This window comes from Hemitrygon akajei, chromosome 6 (genome assembly GCF_048418815.1).
Source record: "Hemitrygon akajei chromosome 6, sHemAka1.3, whole genome shotgun sequence".
NCBI lineage: Eukaryota > Metazoa > Chordata > Chondrichthyes > Myliobatiformes > Dasyatidae > Hemitrygon > Hemitrygon akajei.
In genome coordinates this window covers 68,971,191-68,995,466 of record NC_133129.1, presented here as the reverse complement: position 1 = coordinate 68,995,466, position 24,276 = coordinate 68,971,191, and the positions used below count along the sequence as shown (strand labels likewise).

Sequence of the window (24,276 nt, the reverse complement as noted above, 5' to 3'; positions counted from 1 at the left end):
CTTTCTGCCTTTCTCTCCCTTCATTTTTCTTTCCCTTGTATTTCTCTCTATCACATTTACACCATCTTTTTTGACATTTCCCTCATGATCCCAAAAAACCCATTGATGGAATTGATCGTATTTTTTTAAGATATTAGTTGAATTAATGCAAGATTAAAATTGTGCTTCTTATTGTAGTTTTTTTACTGACATAATTTGTATTTTTAACAAACTCATGTACTTTTCTCAGTATGTGGTGATCTGTCCCGGCTTACTGGCAGAAGGTGGCAATTGCATATACCGTTTCATTTTTGAATTGGCTAAGTATTAGCACATTATACACAGGTAATAATTGTTTTAATTGTGTAGCCTTTACTTCTATCTGAAAAAATTCTTATCTCGAGAATAAAGGTGGTAGATTTTTCAAAGGTGCTGTCTTCCTCTTTTATTGATTCTCCTCAGCTCCTCAAGTGCTTTGTATCTTCGTTTAAACTTTAAAATAAATGAAAATTAAAGTTTTTCGCTCTTTCCTGAGCTCCTAAAAGATCCCAAGGTTTGAAAATAACAGATCTGAAACCACCCTCAGAAGAAGGGACTGTTTTATTGCCATCTCAATGAACTTGGCCATTCATTGAAAAGTTCAGAATAATGTATTTTTCTCCACCATCGCTTCCTCTGTGCCTATCTCTTTGGCCAAGAGCCCTTAAACTGCGGCCAATGTCTCTGGTCTCCAGAATTCCCAATTCACATGGATCCTTTTCTCAGGTCAGTTACCTTCTCTTGATCTAAATGCAAATGGGACATTGATACCTTGGTTTTTCCACCCACCTAATCTTTCCACTACATGAATCTGCCACTCTTAGTACTGCTCACCAAGAACCAAATCTAACATTATCAAACCTATTCTATCTGGTGCATTAAAATTTATCATGCAGAGATTAAACATCACCTCTGACACATCACAACACTAAACATCAGGCTTCGAGAGATTTTCCCTTCAAAGCTTCTAACTTCTGCCTAAGATCCATAACCATGTGTGGGTAAACTATTGACTCAGTTTAGCTCTTACCCCAACAAACTTATTTCTTCCTAACTTGATTCCATCTTTTCTCCTGTGGTCCGGTCATTTTCCACTTACATCAGTGACATTTAGGACGTCTTCCCTCACTTTGATAATTTTCATTTCCTGGGTTTCGACTGGTTTGTCTACATCATAGATGTACATTCAGTGGCCACTTTATTAGGTACTTTCCATCACCTTCCTGTCAGCTTGAACTAGTCTGATCATGCTTCTCTGACCTTTGTCATTAACAAAGTGTTCTTGCACACAGAATTGCTGCTCACTGGATGTTTTTTGTTTCTTGCACTATTCTCTGTAAATTTTAGAGACTGTTGTGCATGAAAATCCCAGGAGATCAGCAATTTCTAATATACTCAAACCATTCTGTCTGGTACTTACAATCATTTCATAGTCAGAGTCACTTAGATCATACTTCTTCCCCATTCTGATGTTTGATCTGAACAACAACTGAAGTTCTTGACCATGTCTGTATGTGTTTTTGCATTTTGCTGTCATGTGATTAGCTGATTAGATGTTTGCATTATTGAGATGGAATACTGGTGTAAGTACCTATTGAAGGGGCCACTGAGTGCATGATTCCCTTTATAATTCTATCCACAGCAGAACAGACTGACAGTCCTCTACTTCTTCCTTAAAGAGGCCCAGCTAGTTCCCCTCCATCAGCCTGGCCAAACTTGTTCTAACATTGAACAACTTCTCCTTCAACTCCATGTTTTCTCCTGATCAAAGGTAATCAGATGCGCTCAGCTAAACTATGGTTTTGTGGAATTATGTGGAGCAGACCCTGTTTTCAAGCCTACTCCCTCAACTCTTTTCCCAGCACATCAATGTCTGCATTTTTGATGTTTCCTGCGCCATACAGAAATCTATTTTAATTAAGTTTATATCAATTTTCATCCCACTCTCACTTTCACATCTCTGACTCTTCCTTTCTTTCCATTCCCACATCATGCTCGGTACTGACATCACTACAACTCTGCAAACTCCCACAACTATCTTGATTCTACTTTCTTCACCCCTGCAATGACTCATTTTCTCAGTTCCTCCTTATCTTGTCACATTTGCTCTGATGGCAAGACATCCTGTAGAGATGTTTCTGAAATGCCTTCTTTCTTCCTGAACCATGGTTTCCCCTCTACTATAGTACAGAACTCTTAACTGCATCTCATTTATTCCCACACCTCTACTCTCATTTCCCTCCCCTTCTGGACTGGATAAGAGCAGAGTTCACCCAGTCCCTACCTTCCACTCCTCCCAACTTCTATACTCAAGGCATTATCCTTCATGTTTTACTTCCACAGGGATATATTCCCCTCCTCTGGTTCAGCATTTTAAATGAATCGCTCCTTTCATAACTCCCTGGGCCAGTCTTCCATGCCTACCAACTAGTCCCTGTTTTATGGTACTTTGCCATGTAATTGTAAGAAATGTAAACATCTGCCCTTTTGCCCCTTCTTTTTCCACTCTCCAGGGACTTCAACAGTCCTTCCAAATGAAGCAACAATTCACTTTCACGCCTTCCAATCTGGTGTATTGAATATGGTGTTCACAGTAAGGTCTCCTCTGCATCAGTGAAACCAAAATGCAGATTGAATGATTGTCGTGTTAGCTCTACAGGTATGATCGTGAGCTTCCAGGTGCCTGTCCCTTTAAGTAATCATTCCGCACCTACTCTGACTTTTCTGTCTGTAGTACTGTTACAATGAGGCTCAATACAAGTATGATGGACATTTCATCTTCCACCTGGGCACACTGCAGTTTTCTGGACTTGATATTGAATTCTCCAAAATGTTGTTCACTCTATCTTTCTTTCTGTCTGTCAATCAATATGTTGGCTCAGATGTTGTTAATATAATCCAGTACAAAGGGCATGTTCACAGCTTTACTATTTACAACACCTCAGATAAAGAAACTTCATACGTTAATAACTGCTTTCATTAAACTGCTTGGTCTCACCCTATTACAGATTTCCTTTTGTTCTACACATCCCTGCCCAAGGTTCTCTTCTACAAAAAAAAATTTGTATTTCGCTGTTTTCTACTTCTGAAGAAGCGTCTTAGCATGAAAAACTTAACTTTTTTCTTTCCTGACCTGCTGTTTCAAATTTCCAGCATCTGCAGTTTTGTTTTAATTTTTCAGGATTGATTTCCTATCCTGTAAATTAAATTTACACAAATACATAAACATATTAGGTTTACAGATGTCTCTCTATGACTGTACTTCACTGCATCCTGCAATCTTCTTTTATGGTTTGTTCTGTTACATTTACTGTACAGAAACAAACTATTTGGAATATAAAGTTATACTCCTTAGAAGCTTCAACCCCACTCTTATTCATCCAAACTAATCAACATTATCATTTCTTTCTACTTAGATGGACGCCAGCAGTCTCATCACAATTACAAAGCAGAACATCTTCAGTGGCAAGATCAATATGATAAAAGTGTGCCAGATGAAGTGAAAAAGGAAAACTGTGACAAATTACAAAATCAGTATGACAGAGACAGTAAAAAATCCAAAGAGCAAATCTGTGCATTAACTGAGCAAGCTGAACAACAACGTAAATGGAAAAGGATCGAACTGCACTGTACAGAGCTGAAGTATAAACTGAAATAGTATGAAAATAAAGGAGCTCAGATGGGCAATTCTGCTCCTGATCCTCTTCCCTGGGGCACACATTGGACAATAACTAAAAGAGGTATCTTCCTCCAAACTCAAGAGATATTGCATGACGGACATGACACAAATTCTACAATGGTTCAAGTGGTGATGACAACGATGAGGAAATAAGACTGGCAGCCATGCCTTGATTTGCCCCAATAAGATTGATAAATAGTCCAAAGAGGCTTCACATCCTAATAAAGGAGGGTCCTAGATGCGAGCTGAACTTCAGCGTATTAAGAATATATACAGCTTTCAGCCATATGATGCCATCAAAATTCTGACTACCATGTTACCTTCACATCAAGTCAAACAGTTGACTAAGAGTTGATATTGATATGGGAAATGATAAGCAAAATCTAAAAAGGTAGCTGGAATGACATTAAGTGGTGGTTGGAAGACTGGAGAATAGTAGTTAATTCACAAACGAGAAAATTCCCCACTCCCAATGTCTCCTTATCTGCCCATCACTTCCCTCTGGTGCTCCTCCCACTTCCCTTTCTTCCATGGCCATTTGCCCTCCTGTCAGACACCCCCTTATCTCTTCACCAATCAACTTTCCAGCTCTTTACTTCACCCCTTCGGGTTTCACCTGTCATCTACTACCTTGTATTCCTTCCTCCCCTTCCACCCACCTTCTTACTTTAATTTCTCATCTTTTTTCTCTGGTTCTAATGAAGTGTCCTGGCCTGAAACGTCAACTGTTTACTCTTCCATAGAGGCTGCCTGGCCTGCTGATTTCCTCCAGCATTTTGTTTTTGTTGAACAGTAGTTAATTGCAAGCCATCAAACTGTCCATAGAGATTGACAGTGGATTATATGCTAATCTGTCTATTGACAAATAACTCCTCTAGTGGTCAACCCATCAACCATTTTTAATGCATTAAAACCATGACACAAATTATTTAGTTATTGATACAGCTAATGGATTCTGGTCTGTACCATTGGAGCCTGTGGTAAGCTTAATGGACAACAATATGCAGCCATATGGGATCCCCAACAAGCTAACAATAAGAAGTCCATCGGAAAAATCCAATGCAGTGCTGCTCGCTTTGTGCTAAATGATTACAGCAGGAATCCAGTGTCACCAACAAGCTCTCTAACCTTCAATGGGAACCACTTGAAAACCAACGTACTAAACTATGGTTAATCTCCATTTTCAAAAAAGTTTACAACATCACTCCATTAAACATCCAAATTCGTCACAGGGTCAGCTCAACTCAACAGCAAACTGGACCTTACATACTGGAAACCCCTTCATTCAACAAGATTTGCTACCAGTACTCCCTCTACCCAAGATCAACAAGAGAGTGGAATCTTCTGCTGCCAGACCTGCGCAGTATTTCTGACGTTAATATTTTTAAAGATAGACTCAATCAAATCAATTTAGGGGATCTAGTCAAAAAAGCTCACTTTACAATTTATCTCTCACGCTGTTCACACAGACTGTGCGTTATAACAGCCGTCCGGCAGTGCTTGCGCAGTACCAAGCAGAAGCAGAAGAATACCAGTGAATGAGGCCAACACAAGGGGTCCACAACAACTCCACTGTTTACCACATGGCAATGAAACATCTGAGGGATTTACCAGCCACTGATTCTACCAATTTACAATAGGTGGATGATGATTTGATTGCTTCTGACACTGCAGACCAGTATAAATATGATGTGCTTTATTTACTTGTTTATTTATCCGCCAAGGGTCACAAAGCAAGTTTGGACAAGCCACAATTACAAGTAGTAGTAATTTCATTGGGACAGAAAATTACCCAGTGTAAGTGGAAAATTACTGCTTAGTGGGCCAGTGTTAGAATGGTCAGGCTTTGGTGAAAACAGGCAGAGGAAGAGGTTAAGAGGCAAAGGTACAACAGGTATAGGCAGGAAGTGGAATGCTTCTTCTTTCAATGTTACAGAAAAGAAAGGGAGGTAAAAGAGATGGGGGTGTTGTGTTACTAATCAGGAACAATACCACAGCTGCATTCAGAGGGGATATAATGGAGGGCTTGTCCACTGAGACTACACGGGTAGAACTCAAAAACAGGAAGGGTGCCGTCACTCTGATGGGGTTGTACTGCAGACACCACCACCCCACCCCCCAAACAGCTACCAGGATATTCAGAAATAGATATGCAGGTGGATTACAGAAAGGTGCAAAAACAATAGGGTTGTTGTCATGGTGACTTCAACCTCCTTAATATAAACTAGGATCTTCTGAGTGCAAGAGGTTTAGATGGGGCAGAATTTGTAAGGTGCATCCAGGAGAGATTCTTAGATCAATATGTATATAGTCAAGAAGAGCAGTGACTCTACTGGACCTGGTGTTGGGCAATGAGCCTGGCCAGGTGAAAATATTTAGGGAACTGTGGTGACAATACTATAAATTTTAAGATAATTACAAATAAGTATGTACTTTGCAAGAGAGTATTAAGTTAGAGCAGGGTAAATTATGAGAGCATTGGGCAGGAACTACGGAGAATTATTTGGGAACAGTTGTTTTTGGACAAGTCCACATTGACATGTGAAGGGTGTTTAATGTCCAACTGCACAGAGTACTGGCAAAGTACATTCCGGTCAGAAGGAAGGACAAGAATGACAAGGTAAGAGAACCTTGAATGTCGTGGGAGTTGATGAATTTAGCCAAGAAAAACAGAAGTATGTAAAGCTATGGAAGCTAGAATCAAACAGAACCCTTGATGATTATAAAGAAGCCAGAAAAAACCTCAAGAAGGGAATTAGGAAAGCAAGGAGGGGCTATGAAAAGTCCTTAGCAGGTAGGATTAAAGAGAATCTAAAGACATTCTCTAAATCAAGAACAAAACAATAACTAGGGAGAAGGTAGGACCACTCAAGGATAAATGGGGATCATTTGCTTGGATGAGGAAGATGTGGGTGAAGGATGTAGACGATAGGGAGATAAGTGCTGAACATATTGATATGCTAGGTCACTTCAAAGTAAAGGAAGAGGTAGCGTTAGGTCTCGGAGCATTAAGATGGACAAGTCCCCAAGACCTGATGGGATATAGTACTGTGCAAAAGTCTTTTAAATATATCCACACATACAGTGGCATGCAAAAGTTTGGGCACCCCTGGTGGAAATTTCTGTTACTGTGAATAGCTACGCAAGTAAAAGATGACCTGATTTCCAAAAGGCATAAAGTTAAAGATGACACATTTCTTTAATATTTTAAGCAAGATTACTTTTTTATTTCCATCTTTTACAGTTACAAAATAACAAAAATGGAGAAGAGCCCGAAGCAAAAGTTTGGGCACCCTGCATGGTCAGTACTTAGTCATACTCCCTTTGGCAAGTATCACAGCTCGTAAGTGCTTTCTGCAGCCAGCTAAGAGTCTTTCAATTCTTGTTTGGGAGATTTTCACCCATTCTTCCTTGCAAAAGGCTTCTAGTTCTGTGAGATTCTTGTGCCATCTTGCATGCACTGCTCTTTTGAGGTCTATCCACAGATTTTTGATGCTGTTTAGGTCGGAGGACTGTGAGGGCCATGGCAAAAGCTTCAGCTTGTGCCTCTTGTGGTAGTCCATTGTGGATTTTGAGGTGTGTTTAGCTAGGATCATTATCCTGTTGTAGAAGCCATCCTCTTTTCATCTTCAGCTTTTATACAGACGGTGTGATGTTTGCTTCCAGAATTTGCTGGTATTTAATTGAATTCATTCTTCCCTCTACCAGTGAAATGTTCCCCGTGACACTGGCTGCAACACAAGCCCAAAGCATGATCGATCCACCCCTGTGCTTAACAGTTTGAGAGGTGTTCTTTTCATTAAATTCTCCACCCTTTTTTCTCCAAACATACCTTTGCTCATTGCGGCCAAAAAGTTCTATTTTAACTTCATCATTTCACAGGACTTGGTTCCAAAATGCATCAGTCTTGTTTAGATGTTCCTTTGCAAACTTCTGACGCTGAATTTTGTGGTGAGGACACAGCAGAGGTTTTCTTCTGATGACTATTCCATGAAGGTCATATTTGTGCAGGTGTCACTGCACAGTAGAACAGTGCACCACCACTCTAGAGCCTGCTAAATCTTCCTCAAGGTCTTTTGCAGTCAAACAGGGGTTTTGATTTGCCTTTCTAGCAATCCTACGAGCAGTTCTCTTGGGAAGTTTTCTTGGGCTTCCAGACCTCAACCTAACCTCCACCATTCCTGTTAACTGCCATTTCTTAATTACATTACGAACTGAGGAAACAGCTACCTGAAAACACTTTGCTATCTTCTTATAGTCTTCCCCTGCTTTGTGGACATCATTTATTTTAACTTTCAGAGTGCTAGGCAGCTGCTTAGAGGAGCCCATGGCTGCTGATTGTTGGGACAAGGTTTGAGTCAGGGTATTTATACAGCTTTGAAATTTGCATCACCTGGCCTTTTCTAACGATGACTGTGAACAAGCCACTGCCCTAACAAGCTAATTAAGGTCTGAGACCTTGGTAAAAGTTATCTGAGAGCTCAAATTCCTTGGGGTGCCCAAACCTTTGCATGGTTCTCCTTTCCTTTTTTAAAACTCTAAAATTGTACGAAACAAAAATAATACACTAATCTTGCTTAAAATGTTGAAAAGAATGTTTCATCTTTAACTTTATTCCTTTTGGAGATCAGTTCATCTTCTACTCACTTAACTATTCACAGTAACAGAAATTTTGACCGGGGTGCCCAAACTTTTGCATGCTACTGTACATAAGGGAGAGGGGAATCATGGTTGAGAAAAGGGGAAATGGCAGAGAGGGGAGGGAACAGGATGCATCAGAGACATTCTGTAATGATCAATAAACAAATTGTTTGGAATCAAATGACCTTGCCTGGTGTCTCAAGGCTGGCTGTGTCTGCACCTGAGCCACCCCCATGCCCTGGCACTCCTTCTCTGCCATTTCCCACACCCCTCCCACGACACCCACCCATGCTATTCCCAACATCCTTTTCTCCAGCCAGATTTACAAACTCGCTATCTGCTTCATGTTGACAATACAGTATTGTGCAAAAGTCTTGGGCACCCTAGCTATATACAGTATATCTGTACAGTACTATATAACCCAAGTTATTGGGAGAGGCAAGAGAAGAAATTGCTGGGGCCTTGAGCAATATCTTTGCGTTCTCTCTAGCCACAGATAAAGTCCCAGAGGACTTGTGAGTGGTTTATGTTGTTTTATTATTCAAGAAGAGAACCAATGATGATCTTGGAAACTAGATTGATGAGCCTCACGTCAGTTATAGGGAAGTTACTGGAGACAATTCTTAGGCATTGGATTTGTGAGCATTTGGAAAATCATGGCCTAGTTAGGGAGAGCCAACATGGCTTTGTGTGGGGCAAGTCGTTTCTTACTAACGATTGAGTTTTTTGATGAGGTGACGAGGGTGACTGATGGTAGAGCTGTAGATGTGTTTAAATGGATGTCAGGAAGGCTTTTGATAAGGTCCCTCATGGTAGGCTCATCCAGAAGACTAAGATACATAGGATCCATGGTGAATTGCCCAAATAGATTCAGAACTGGCTTGCCCACAAAAGACAAGGGGTAGTGGTAAAAGGGATTTATTCTTGGAATTGCAGATGGAGTCTAACCTAGCTAAGTGTGGAGTGTTACATCTTGGTAGGTCAAATACAACGAGAGAGTACATTTTTAAGGGAAAGATCCTTAACAGTGCTGATGAGCAGAGGGATCTTTGGATCCACATTCATTGCTCCCTGAAAGTGGTTCATGGATAGGGTGTTTAAGAAGGCATATGGCATGCTTGGCATTGTTAGTTATGGAATTGAGTTCAAAAATCAGGAAGTCATGTTGCAGATTTATAAAACTCCAGCTAGGCTGCACCTGGAGTACTGCTTATAGTTCTGGTCACCCCAATATAGGAAGGATGTCGAGGCTTTGGAGAGGATTCAGAAGAGGTTTACCAGGATGTTGCCTTGACGTATACCAGGATGACAGCAAGTGCTGCAACAATAGGTTAGACTCAGGTTATTTTCTCTGGAGTGGTGGAGGCTGAGGGATGATCTGATAAAGGTTTAAGATTATGAGAAGCATAGATAGAGTAAACAAATCTTTTTCTAAGGATTGAAATGTCCAATGCCAGAGGGCATGCCCTTAAGATGAGAGGGAGTAATTTCAAAGGAGATGTGAGGGCGTTCTTTTTTAAAACATACAGACAGTGGTGGGAAGGTGGAATGTGCTGCCTGGGGTGATGGTAGAGACCTTTGAGAGACGTTTAGACAGACACATGAATGTGAGGAAAATGGAATGATATGAACATTGCGTAGGCAGAAGATCTGATTACTAATTTAATTTGTTTGGCACAACACTGTGGGCTGTAAGGCCTGTTCCTGTGCTGTACTATTCTATGTACCAAGGATTGTACAAATGATATCAAATCAGCAAACCCACCTGCAATCAAGATCTGATTCTGTTCACCGATGGCTCCTGATGGTTTAGGGAGGAGTTAAAATGTCTGGATGAGCAGTAGTTTCTAAATTAGAAGTGCTGGGCATTAGGATGTATAACTCCTAATACCTCTGCACAATACAGAACTGAAGGCCCTGATTGGAAGCTGTCAGATGGCAGAATGAAAGCCAGCTAACATCTACACAGATTCTCGATATGCTTTTGGAGTTGTTCATAATTTTGTAAATTTATGGAGGCAAAGCGGATTCCTTATGGTTGGAGGAACTTCAAACAAGAATGGCCAGTTAGTAAAAGAATTAATGGCTGTTTTCTGATTGCTGTCAGAAGTGTCTGCACAGAAATGTAAAAGCCACTCCAAAATAAACACAACTGAAATCTGTGGAAATGCATTCACAGATTTAGCAGCAAAAAGTGCAGCATGGAAAAGGGTAAAAAGAATACAATTATGAAAATACAAGAAATACATAGTGAATTTGACAGATGAATTTATGGAAAGAAACCTGAACTCTCTATCATCGACAAACACATAGAATAGTTGAGAAATGCAAGCTAGATGCTCTCTAATGAAGAAAAGTTGTTCTGGATGGAGAATGTTGGGAAATTCAACAGTGACAGAATACAGAGATATGGTACCAGTCACAGACCAAAGGAAGCAACGTGGTTGTGGCTACATCAGGCACAGAAGATACACCCCTTAGGACACAATGGAATGGAAAAGATAATCCCAATAGTGGCAGAATCCAAAGTTCAGGGCAAAAGCTTGACAAATAATAGAAAGATGCACATCATGCCAGGAAACAAACCTGGAAAAGCCAAAAAAACTATCACAAATGTTCCTGCCCTACTGGGCTCATTGTTGCGTCTACAAGTGGAATACAACATTTTACCAAAGTGCAAGGGATATCCAGACATACTGGTAATACTGCACAGTTATTCTCGCAAGGAAAGCCACTGCCAGATGTACAGCAACATTCTGATCACGTATTGCATTCCTAGATGGGACTGGCATGTTGCATTGACTCTGACTAAGGGTACTCACTTTACTGGAAGTGTATGCCAGGAATTACGTCGAGTGATGAACATTAAGTGGTCCTTCTATTGTCCACGTCACCCAGAGTCATCAGGACAGGTGGACAAGATGAATGGGGTCATCAAACAATAACAAATTATCACAAAGATGGTATGCATGGCCTATGGTCTTTCCTATAGTCCTATTTGGTACCAGAATCAGGTTTATTATCACAGAAATCTGTTGTTTTGCAGCAGCAGTGCAGCGCATTACATAAAAAAAACTATAAATTACAGACAGATATAGACAGTAAATATATTGTAGTGCAAAAGGGAGCAAAAATATTGAGGTAATGTCATGGACACTACCTCATTAGAGAAACCCCAAACAAAACTACTAGATTAAGCCCACTCGGGGTGGTAGAAAGATAACCTATGCCACTCTCTGGAGCGACTGATCTCAATGAAGCTGATATACACATTAGTTTAGTTGACTACTGTGAGAAATTAACCCAAGCTGATCGGTCTGCATCTCAAGTTTCTGCTGCTGGGAGGACACTGCTTGATTCCTGGCGACTGGGTCCTGATCAAGAAACCACATAAGGAGGCACCGGACACTTGGTAGGAAGGACCTTATCAAGTGCTGTTAATTACCAATTCAGAAGTAACAATCAAAGGAAAAAGTAAGTGGATGAATGGTCGCCACTGCAATCAACCAAAGGTGGTTTTAGAAAGTAACAACAAGCACTGAGGTTAATGTGCTAGTATCCCATGACTCAGCATCTACACCACTGGGCTACAGCGAGTAAATCACTAACCGGTTAGAAAATACCAAACAAAGTTGTTAACTATTGAACATTGTTTATTCTGATGTTATTTGTTGTTACTGTATTTCTACCAGTCTTCTCTAATTAAAAATGTTGCTGCAGCTTTAGCAGGAGTAAGCAATGATGCTGCTGGTGTCTCACAGAAAGCAAGAGCAGAAGAGGTTGAAATATGTAATTTGCATTAGATCTTCTCTCAGCCTTTTGGGGGAACCAGGGGCAGTTATAGGCAAGGGGTGTTGTATTTACAAACCTCACGTGTCTAAAGACATAACTGATTTGAATGATCACATTTGTAAGAAAGCAGCTAAGATAATCAATTTGACGCATTTCTTTGACAGGATCAAATCAATGCTAGGAAGCTGAAGTTCACTGAATATTACAAGTTATAATAGTTTCCTGGTGTGCCTTATCATAATTTACATCTTAATTACTTTTATAAGGGTCAATATTAATAAAGCTTTTTAAACTCACATGAGTGTTCCTACCCATAAGGGCAATCCATGTGACTATGGCATAGCTGCAAGAAATACCCTTTGAATTTTTGATAACTCAAGGTTAATTGTTGATTTAGTGTTATACTTGACGCTGGCACTGCAAGTTTTTCTGCCTCTGAATTTTCAAACATAATGATTCTAAAAGGATGATTTAGAATCAAAGGGGTGAGTGTTGGGAGACAATGTCCAATTAGAATCTAAATTGTTATTTTTCTTGTAGTTTAACTTCCTTTATGTTTGCTTATATTTTTATATAATCACCTGTTTGTAATTGTTCAGTAATTGTAGTACAGCTAGTTCTGTATTTTTCTGATTGTTTATCTCAAAGTTCACAGTAAATTTATTATCAAAGTACAAATGTCACCTTATACAATCCTGAGATTCATTTTCTTGCATCTATGCTCAAAAAATCCAATAACCATAATAGAATCAATGAAAGACCATCACAAGGTGGACAACCAGCTTGCAAAAAATAACAAACTGCACAAACAAAAGAAAGAAAAAATTAATAATAATAAATAACCAATAAATATCGAAGGAACATGAGATGAAGAGTCCTTGAAAGTGGTATAGGTTGTAGGTACATTTCATGATGGGGCAAGTGATTCCCCCTGGTCCAAGAGCCTAATGGCTGAGGAGTAATAACTGTTCCTGAACCTGGTGGTGAGAGTCCTGAGGCTCCTGTACCTTCTTCCTGATGGCATCAGAGAGAAGAGAACATGGCATAGGTGGTGGCTGTCTCTGATGATGGATGCTGCTTTTCTGCACCAGCGCTCCATTTAGATGTGCTCAATGGTGGGGAGGGCTTTACCTGTGATTGACTGGGCTGTATCCACTACTTTGTAGGATTTTCCATTCAAGGGCATTGATGTTTCTATACCATGTTATGATGTAACCAGGCAATATACTCTCTACCACACATCTACAGAAGTTTGTCAGAGTTTTAGATATCATGCTGAAGGTTTATAATTTCCTAAGGAAGCAGAGGTGCTACTATGCTTTCACACAATTGCACTTATGTGCTGGGATCAGGATAGGTCCTCTGAAATGATAACACCGAGGAATTTAAAATTGCTAACTCTCTCCACCGCTGATTCCCTGATAAAGACTGGCTCATGGATCTCTGGTTTTCTCCTCCAATTATCTCATGGATCTCTGGTTTTTCTCCTCGTCAATTATCAGCTCTATTGTCTTGCTGACATTGAGTGTGAGGTTGTTATTGTGGCACCACTCAGTCAGATCTCCCTTTTATATGCTGACTCATCGCCGCCTTTGATTTGGCCTACGACAGTGGTGTCATCAGCAAACTTAAATGTTGTATTAGAGCTGTGCTTAGCCACACAGTCATATCTGCAGCCTATGTTACACTATTGAACCTGTTTCATAGGTTGTCCCTTATTCCCTTATCAATCTAGCTTGTACAAGATAACCATGACTTCTGTGTTTTCTTCCTGTCTTGATTCTCTCTCCCCCTACAGTGGAGTGAGTTGTTGCTGCTATTTCTTGTTATGAACACCTAAAAAATGACTGTAACCACAAGTTTTACACTTCATTCTTGACTTCCAAAGAACCTTCTGGATCAAAGCATCTCTAGATCCAATATTAACTAACTACCCCTTCAGTACATCTACATCACTTATCTTAATTATTACATGTGCAAGTAAGGCTGTAGCAAGGGCGACACATGAACACTCCGAAAATTCAGGACACAATGCAATAGCAGGAAAAAAAAATCTGAAAATAAATCATTTATTTTTAGTTGAGATAGGTATTCCAGATTTGTTTAAAAGTTAGATGTCTGGTTAAACCATGGATATTGATGCATTCGTGGAAATTAATGTCTGGACAGTCTGTCATTTAGTGGCAGAATTTGATCCAAATGATTGACCTCTAAATTTCCTGTGGTACCTTGGTGAGGCACATTGATACAGAATGAAGTTGATGGCAAATGGGGGAATTCCAAAATAGAGGAAGGAAATCAACCTCCAATCTGCTGTGGTATACTTCACAATGAATAGACTGCAATGTAGGACAGACTACACTCAAATAAAGGGTACAATATTGCACAAACACGTTGGTTGTCCTTCGTTTTCGTCACATTTTGGTTTTGTGCCAATGTTGGCAAAAAGATTTTTTTTGCTTGACATTCAAAGGAAGTACGAGCTTATATAGAGTAAGTTACAAAACGAATTTAAAATTTAAAATCACTTTTTCTTGCTATGTTTCAGGAAGATGAAAATACAACATATTTTAGCCTAGAAGACTGAAAACTTTCACAATTAGTTAAGCTGCACAGCTACTGCAAATAATTTAAGCTTTAGCTGATGACAATAATATGAACATTTCACCTTAAAATTAATTAACACTTTCATTTAATAGCTTTGTTGATATCATGGCAAAATTGTTATATGCACATGCATTCAAAGTACACATATTTACCTTACTCAGGGTTTTAAGTGCCTGGTCTGCTGCCTTACGAACAGATTCCTGTCAATTAAATAAGACAGTTTAGGTGAAGAGTAAAGGCACCCATATCACCAGAATTTTAAATATTAATTTCCATCAAAAGACAAAATCCACCCCATCCAAAGGCATTAACTAATATTTCTTTGGTGGCCACCTTGCAGAGAGGCTACCAAAGAAGAAAGATCAGGAAATCATGCATTAAGAATTTGTAGAAATGATGGGAAATTTTAATGCCAGGCAGCTACTTATATTCAAGTAAAGACAACACTGTATCATCCAGTATTCACAAAGTTATTACAAGTATTCTTCCATTACCAGAGAATGAAATTACCTGCCAATCCTACTCAGCATATTTTTGTTTACTATGGTTATGAGCTACTTCAATTTTGCAAGAACTGTGTAAATGCAACCAGTTCTTTATGATTACACTGAACAGGTTTTAAAGGGAAGAATGCAAATGTGGGGAAAGATACGCAGGATCCATTATTTATGTTTTTCAATGGAAAGGTTATCAAATTTGTGAAATTTGCAACCATAAACATTATTACTTCTAGAGTACCATTATTAAAACAATGTTATTCAAGTTGAAAGTTCATACAAACCATATTGATTTAACTCTGGATTCACATACTTAATGACAGTAGCCCAGTGGTTAGCACAGCGCTTTACAGTACCAGCGACCTGGGTTCAATTCCTGCCACTGTCTGTAAGGAGCTTGTACCTTCTCCCCGTGACTATGTGGGTTTCCAACAGGTGTTCTGGTTTCCTCCCACAGTCCAGACATACCAGTTGGTAGGTTATTTAGTTATTGTAAATTGTCCTGTGATTAGGTTGGGATTAAATCGTGGGACTGCCGGATGGTGTGGCTCAAAGGGCCTATTACATGCTGCATTTCATAAAGATTAAAGAAAATGCTTTTTAAAATGTCAGGTCAGGGAGTTATCATTTTGCTATTAGTAGACAAGTAGCAAATAAATTATTGCATACAGGTATAAAAAAGTGAGCGCAGATATGCAAAGAAAGGAATTGAGTATCATAGATAGCCTTTGGAAGTAGAATGACAACAAACTAGTTATCTTCAAACTTGGAAAAGTAATTAAATTTAAAAAAAAACACAATTGTACCTTTATGTCATCCCGCACTCTGAACAGAGTTTCCCATATTTCTGGAATCCTGTCAATGATTTCATCCACTTTTCTTCCTCGCAGTATTTCACTCATTCCTAAACAACTACAAGCAATAGGAGGCACTGTTACATATAAGTGGGTAGAGGACTGAGCAGAAGAAAAATAATAGATCTATATCTAAATTTATTCAATTTAGAGGAAGTATTAGTGTTGGGTTGAGACAGGAACAAAAACAGCTGATTTTTTCATTGAATAGGTGCTACAAAAATTTTGGGTCCCAAAAGAGATATAAAAAATGCTTAACATTAAAATATGGTTTGTCAATAGCATATTCAGATCATATTTCCATACAAGACATCAAAAGAAAATTTTATAAAACTACCAAATTTCATCTGTACTTATCAGTTAAGGACGTCACTAATCTATTGCAAAATACGTGTATTCTAGGCACACCTTTTAACAGCCTTTGATCAGCTTTGCTGAGATGACACTTTTGACCAATGTCAGAAGCTTGTACATTCAATTCTAAGTCTAGGCTGACATGCCCAATACAGTATTTAATATCTTATTTTTTGGACGGGCGCTAAAGCAAAGTCTGTTTTAGTCTCCAAAATAGGTACAAACCCTCTTTTAGCAAACTTTGGAAAGCAAGATATATCTGCTGCATACTCTAGCCGTTACTTATCCCTTGCTTATCATTGAAGGACATCATGCAGTCATTATGACATTACTTATGTATTTGAATCTTGAGGATGCAAGTTTGCTGACCACTTCCTACACTACTAAACATAGCAAACAAGCTTCAAATGTCCTTGATTTGCTGTAACATATTTTAAGATGTGGCCAGGGAATGAAAATGGCTTTCTTCCCCCCCATCATTTTTATATATACTGTACACAAGTGGTCATGCCTCCTTCAGCTGTTGTACTTGAGCGTGATAGTTGAAAATGACATTACTTTGTTGCTCTTTATTTTCCAAGCTTACTTAATGCTGTGCTCATAGCCATTAACAAGGTGACAAAGATAAACATTAATGAAAGTCTGCACCTTCTCCAAACACAAATAAATTAAATTCTGGTGGAGTTTTCTTGCAATAACATTTGATGACCAAATTCAAAGTTAGATGCAACACAATTTCTACAATTATTTCCGAACTTTTCCTACGAATGAACTATACCAAAAGTTTAACATCATCTTTTAAGTGGTACAATACTGGATCCATTCAGTTTCATACAAATTTATTTTTCTCACTCCATCTCGAATGTAACCTTCAACATCATATTTTCAAATTGAAGGTCATGTCATAGGCAAGAAACCTTAATTATTCCAACGTGAATGAATGAATAAATAAACCTTTGAAAGAACAATGCTTCAAGGCAGATAATCCCAAAAGATGACACGAGTGAATCTGCAGATACTACAAATAAACAAAAAACACAAAATGCTGGCAGAACTCAGCAGGCCAGACAGCATCTATGGGAGGAGGTAGTGACGACGTTTCGGGCCGAAACTTCGTCACTACCTCCTCCTATAGATGCTGTCTGGCCTGCTGAGTTCTGCCAGCATTTTATGTTTTTTAATTCCAAAAGACAACTTGCTTGCTGTCAACAGACTGACTGCTTTGAAAGCAATTACATAGCATACATTACACAAATCATAAATGAGAATTACATTTTACTATTACTTAAAATATCTACTTAGAAAGAGATAGGTAGCTACATTTCAGCAGTATTGCCAATGTATTTAACTTATTCATTTTATTTTTTCTCTTGAAAATGGGTAATCTTATATATTTAGATGCATCTCCTCACCACTCAATCTAACTAAACATATTAATTCCCAATATTATTTTCCATTTACACCCATTGTCTTAATCCTGCTATTCATTTTTATCCCCTCATAATTGAAAGGACTAATTCTGTGCTGTAATTCACCCAAGCAAATGTCCTGCAAACAGCAGCCTTTCACAATAGTTGCCCAACAACAAGAGGCCTGCCCAATTTTCTTCTTTGCAATGTAACACAGGAACAGTCAGGACAACACAATCATAGAACAAGATAAAAATGTGAGTGCGGAACTATACTTCAGTTACATATTACTGTTGTTGGAAACCACTTTAAAAAAAAAATACTTTATGAGATATTGGATGAATTAATGTAAGATTAAAGGTGTGTGTGCGCGCTGGTGGAGTCATCGGGGAGCCGTTGTGACAAGCTTTTTGCAACAATCTTTTTGGTGATTGCTCATCGTAAGGCGTGTCTTGGGCATCGGAAACCTGGCGAAGCCCATCCCTCTCCAGTTTTTTTTACGAGGTCGAGTTGCTAACTTGACATTTACCCAGGAATGGTGGAGAACATGCAAGGGAGCCAGCCGGATTCAAGCTCAGGACCTCTCACCCCAAAGTCCAGCGCTGATGCCACACCACCACCAGCTGGCTACTAAAGTTGTAGCTTATCATAATTTGTACTTTTTTTAAAAACTCATGTATTTTTCACGGAATGTTGTGGTTCATCCCCACTTACTTGAAGAAAGTGGTATCGCAATTACCCATAACTTTTCATTTTTCATTGGTAAGTGTTAACACATTACCTACCTGATGTAATTGTGCAAACATTGATTGGTTTATTTTTATCTAAGGAATTTTCTTTTATCTTGACTATAAAGGTGATGCATTTTTCAGGTGCGCTATCTTTATTTATGTTTTCCCTTTTTATTTTTGCTTTTCATTGAATCTCTGCTTTTCAGCTCTTCACCTAGTTTGCTTAGTATTTGTATGCTTGTTTAAACTTTAAAATAAATGATCATTAAGAATTAAGAGTCCTCATCAATCTTGATCCCTGGAAGAACCCCAAGGATCAGAAGATCAACATAAGATCCAACACTTTATTGTACTTCCAAAAAGCTTTGAAATAAGTACCTGGATTCACGAACACGCCAAAGATTGTTGGTTAGATTGGTTATAAGATCTTGAAGGATCTCCTTTAAGTATTTATCTATCTGTTGAAAGAAACATATAATTAACTCTTGGTAAATCTGATATAGTATAAAGCTCTAAATCCCCTCTGAACTAACCCAATGGTCACTCAGTTCAGGCAGCAATTTGAATGGGTGATAATTGTTTGCCTTGTCAGCAATGTTCACATATCATGATAAGTAAAAACATTTCTGAAGGTACAAGGCTTCAAAGAAACCAGTTTTAATGCTGCACAGCTGTTGTTCATCTAGCACAAGATATGATGAAACATCCCTTAAAGTGACATTATCCCTCTGAATCTTAATTTTTGAAAACATTGACACGTAGTTGTAAAAAACATTGAGGAGGAAGCCACTTGAAATAAAATACTACTTTCCTTAAAGTAACTGCCAATGAAGTCATTTGGTCAGAATAAAAAAGTTCAAAGACATGGAATGATAAGCTGCAAATAATATTATCCATTCAGTAACTGAAAAAGCAAATCAAAACATCTAGACTGAAATTAAACCTACACTTACAGCACTTTTATCTGTGACAAGGGCATTCCAAATACTAGTCATGGCTTGCCGGATTCCAGAATTTGGATCAAACTGATATCGGTAAAGTCGAGGGACAAGTTGAGATAAATAGGGAGCCAGCTGTTCTTCAGCCTTTGTTGCAATGATGTTGAACCCGAAAGCAGCACCCTGCAGGGACAAGCAGCAGCTATTCAATAATACCATTCTGTTCAAATCATCAACATAGATTGCTGGCAACCACAATCATCAGACTTGGGCAATACTTCTTGAAACACTACTTACCTTTCGAGAGTTCCACATTGCATGGTGATTGGCTAAATTCATGAACTTGTAAACAAGATCGGGTTGATTAAGGTCACTGGCAAGACTGCAAAGTTCTTTGTAAGTTGACAGTCCCTGTCTAATGAAAACAGAAAAGGCAGGTCAATAGTGGTAAGGACCAGCATTGACTATATTTAATAAGTGTTAAAAAGAAAAAAAAACTGGACTTGATGGCCAGAGGCAAAAAAAATTGCTCCTTTCAGAAAAACAGGATAAACAAAAATATTTAGCTTAATTCCAAAAGAAAACACATTCCAATACAATGGATTTCAGTTAATTGAGAGACAGAGGACCAGTACATTTTGGCACAATTAAGTGGCTGCCCTAATTAGCCAAAGTTTCATGGAAGTAGTTACAAAGTTATGTAAAAAGACAAACTACAGTTTAACTGAGTCAAAAATTGTGCATTTAAATGAAAAACAGAATAAGAACACCATCAATACTACCACAGCATCATAAAACTGTGCATTAGCCCCTTATAGTGATCAAAAGAGGAATTCATCCAGTGTATGCTGCCATGTTCTTTTGATTGACTATAAATGAAGAAAACCAGCACAGTCACCTAGTGTAGATAATGGACTGCCTTCATGCAAACCTTTCGATGTTTGCATCCTTCAAATTTTCATTTTTATTATAACATTCAAGATAATTGTTGATACCTTCAAAATCCTCGTGGTTCCTAAATTGAAGTTGTGAAATGTTTCATTTTCACTCCGGGCTATTTCTGGCATCTCCAAGCCTAAACACTTGAAACCACAGTGCAAAATAGTTCTGAATTGTCTCACTGCTTATTTCTCATCATCAGTGAAAAAAATCACTGCTTTTTGAACACAAGCACACACAACTGACACCATTTAAAACCTGTTCACTCTAAGCACAGTGTAGCGTCTAATGGCTATACAAATGCAACTGACTGATATTAGGTAGAAACTGTTCGGTAACAGTCTGCTGACCCAATTAGGCATCCCAAACAGATGAAGGAAATCCTGGCGATTTTCTTGATTAGTTTTTGTTCTTTAAGAGTTGGCCGAAATAAGCAGCTGCCCTGATTAGCTGATGGCCCAATTAACTGGAATCACATCCCATGAGAGTAATTCTTATATTATAATGGTGATAATAGTTCACTGGTTGTGAAGCACTCTGGAAAACCCTGAAAGGGATGTGAAATATGTTGTAAAAATGCAAAACCTTGTTTCTCATCAGCTAGTTAAGACAGATTTGCTTTCTGCCTTTCAATGAAATGAATTTAAATTCACACTCAATGATTTCCAGAATCATTTACTTCCAACCCTGTATCCTTCCTTCACTGATTACAAATGTAGATATTAATCTACATTTTCATCTGGCAAAATGGAGCTATAAATGCATGTTATCAAGCTTTTAAAGCATGTTATCATTGGCTTAGAACTCACAAAATGTTCATGTTGGTAACCTAATATAAATCACAATTTACATTTTAATCAAGTCCTCTGAATGCGGTACATTTGCCTTTCCTTTTGACAGCTTCTATCCAGGATCCTTATTTCCAAACTCTGATGGTTCAAATATGCAGGTTTATCATTGTTTACTTGTATTTCAATTTATAATCCATATATTTCAAGAAGAAAACAGATAATTGGAGGAGACAAATGGTTGAGAAGATGTTAGAGTCAATTGTTAAGGATGAGGTGATGGAGTACTTGGTGACGTAGGACAATATAGGACAAAAATCCTGCCTGACAAACCTGTTGGAATTCTTTGAGGAGATTACAAATAGGATAGATAAAGCGGATGCAGTAGATGTTGTATATTTGGACTTTCAGAAAGCCTTTGACTTGGTGCCACACGAGGCTGCTTACCAAGTTAAGAGTCCATGGTATTACAGGAAAGTTACTAACATGGTTAGAGCATTGGCTGATTGGTAGGAGAGAGCGCGTGGGAATAAAAGAATCCTTTTCTGATTGGATGCCAGTCACTAGTGGTGTTCCGCAGTGGTTGGTGTTGGGACTATTACTTTGTGTGCTGTATATAAATGATTTAGATGATGAAATAGATAGCTTTGTTGGCAAGTTTGCAGATGATACGAAGATTGATGGAGGATCAGGTAGTGTTGAGGAAACAGGTAGGATGCAGAAGGACAGATTAGGAGAATGGGCAAGAAAGTGGCAAATGAAATACAATGTTGGAAAATGCATGATCATGCACTTTGGTGGTAGAAATAAATGTGCAGACTATTTTCTAAACAGGGATAAAATCCAGGAATCTGAGATGCAGAGGGACTTGGGAATCCTTGTGCAGAACACCCTGACGGTTAACTTACAGGTTGAGGCAGTGGTGAAGAAGGCAAATGCCATGTTAGCATTCATTTCAAGAGGTCTAGAATACAAGAGCAGAGGTGATGTTGAGGCTTTATAAAGCACTGGTGAGCCCTCACCTTGAGTATTGTGAACAGTTTTGGGCACCTCATCTTAGAAAAGATGTGCTGGCATTGGAGAGGGGCCAGAGGAGGTTCACAAAGATGATTCCAGCAATGAAAGGGTTATCATACAAGGACCATTTGATGGTTCTGGGTCTGTACTCGCTGGAATATAGAAGGATGGCGGGGGGCGGGGGGCGGGGGGGAAGGAATCTCATTGAAACCTTTCGAATGTTGAAAGGCCTAGACAGTAGATGTGGAAAGGATGTTCCCCATGGTGGGAGAGTCTAGGACAAGAGGACACAGCCTCAGGATAGAGGGGTGCCCTTTCAAAACAGAGATGCGGAGAAATTTCTTTAGCCAAAGGGTGGTGAACTTGTGGAATTTGTTGCCACATGCAGCTGTGGAGGCCAGGTTGTTGTGTGTATTTAAGGCAGAGATTGATAGGTTCTTGACTAGACATGGCATCAAAGGTTACAGGGAGAAGGCCAGGAACTGGGAACTGAGGAGGAGATTTAAATAAAAGGATCAGCTATGATTGAATGACACAGCAGTCTTGCTGGGCCAGATGGCCTAATTCTACTCCTATGTCTTATGGATAATATTTCTATTTACACATATTTTCTTCCTGCATTTTTTGTTGAAGTTGATGGGAAAATTTGTTTGGAAGCAGCTCAGCTGAAATTAATAAACCTGCAATACCTCCCAAACAGAGAAGGGCTAAATTAGATATTTTGAAACTAGGAAAATTGATCAAGCAATCACAATCTTATTTAAGAATTTTTACAAGCAACATTATCCAAAAGAACTAATAAAATTGTAGATGATCCATTATAGTTAGTTCATGTATGTTATGGATGATCTTCAGGATATTAAACAAAACGGGGGACATAAATAATAGAAGATTGTCAGTAAATTAAACAGGAATTCAGCAAAAACGTTTAAACTCCAAAGAACTTTAAGAATATGGTACATGATTCTGCCAGGAATAGTCGAGTTGAAATTCAAGGACATTATGGAGAAAGGCACAGGATTAAAGAGTTAGTTGAAAAGTGGTTGCGTGTAAATAGTTTCACAGGGCAGGCTCTGTGCTTCAAATTTGGATACATTTTGAGAATGAACAACAGAAATAATTCCAAAACTAAATTCCACATCAAATTTACTTTACATAAATTTTGTCCTAATTAAATATGACAGAAATCACAAATATACAGATTGCCAGTAAATTGAAATTCCTGGTCTTTCTTACCCATCAGGGGTTTTCCCCATTGAGCCTCCTTGAAATAATTCCGTTTCTTCTGACAGATTCTTTTTAACCCTACAAGAAGAATCACAGATTTTCAATAATTCAGTAACAATATTTATTCCTTAACATTACTAACAAGGATTTTCTGTTCATTATAAGACTGGTGAATGTAGGAGTCTGTAAAGAATAAACAGTACTCTTGGATAAAACTTCACTGAAACTCAAAGTACTTTGAAAAATACTGTAGTCATGAAAGGTAATGTACATTGAATTCTCTACTTTCTGATCTTTTACTGTTCAAAATGACTTGTATATTACAAAAGCCTTGTAAAATAGTAGGGATTATAAAATTTTTCGAGTCATGTACTCTTTTAAGACTATGTTGCACTTTCAGCTAAAACATGTTTTCTTTCAATTTGTTGTTCATTCTTAATACACATCAGTTCTTGATCATGGAATTTCATAATGAAAGAGCACCAGAACCAAAATAATATGTATAATTCAATATATTAAACACTCAAATAAAAATACAAGCCTCTGCAGATCAAAATGGTTGAGAAAAGGGAATCAATTTTGTTGAAATTCTTAGCACTGAAAACAGATTGTAGAGGTTTCAAAAACTTTAATCAATTGAGGAATCTTACCGTTTTCCTGTCATAAGTGTTTCCACAAGCACTGACACCAGCTCATGTTGGTCCTGTTCACTGCCTAGTTCATATACCAGTCCAAGACCTTTAGAAGCCACATCCTGGCTAAGCTCTACAACATTAAGCAAACAA

At 38.5% G+C, this 24,276-nt stretch overlaps 1 protein-coding gene across 1 annotated transcript in view; it reads right to left on the bottom strand.

Moving 5' to 3' along the window:
- ecpas (Ecm29 proteasome adaptor and scaffold) overlaps positions 1–24,276 on the bottom strand; it is a 142,561-nt gene that overhangs the window by 37,104 nt on the left and 81,181 nt on the right. Inside the window, exons 27-33 of the mRNA XM_073048596.1 lie at positions 24,142–24,256; positions 23,501–23,569; positions 19,818–19,935; positions 19,536–19,703; positions 18,961–19,040; positions 16,041–16,146; positions 14,890–14,937 (exon numbers count right to left, since the gene is read on the bottom strand). Coding sequence (XP_072904697.1) covers positions 14,890–14,937; positions 16,041–16,146; positions 18,961–19,040; positions 19,536–19,703; positions 19,818–19,935; positions 23,501–23,569; positions 24,142–24,256 — 704 coding nt within the window. The remainder of the gene's footprint in view (positions 1–14,889; positions 14,938–16,040; positions 16,147–18,960; positions 19,041–19,535; positions 19,704–19,817; positions 19,936–23,500; positions 23,570–24,141; positions 24,257–24,276) is intronic.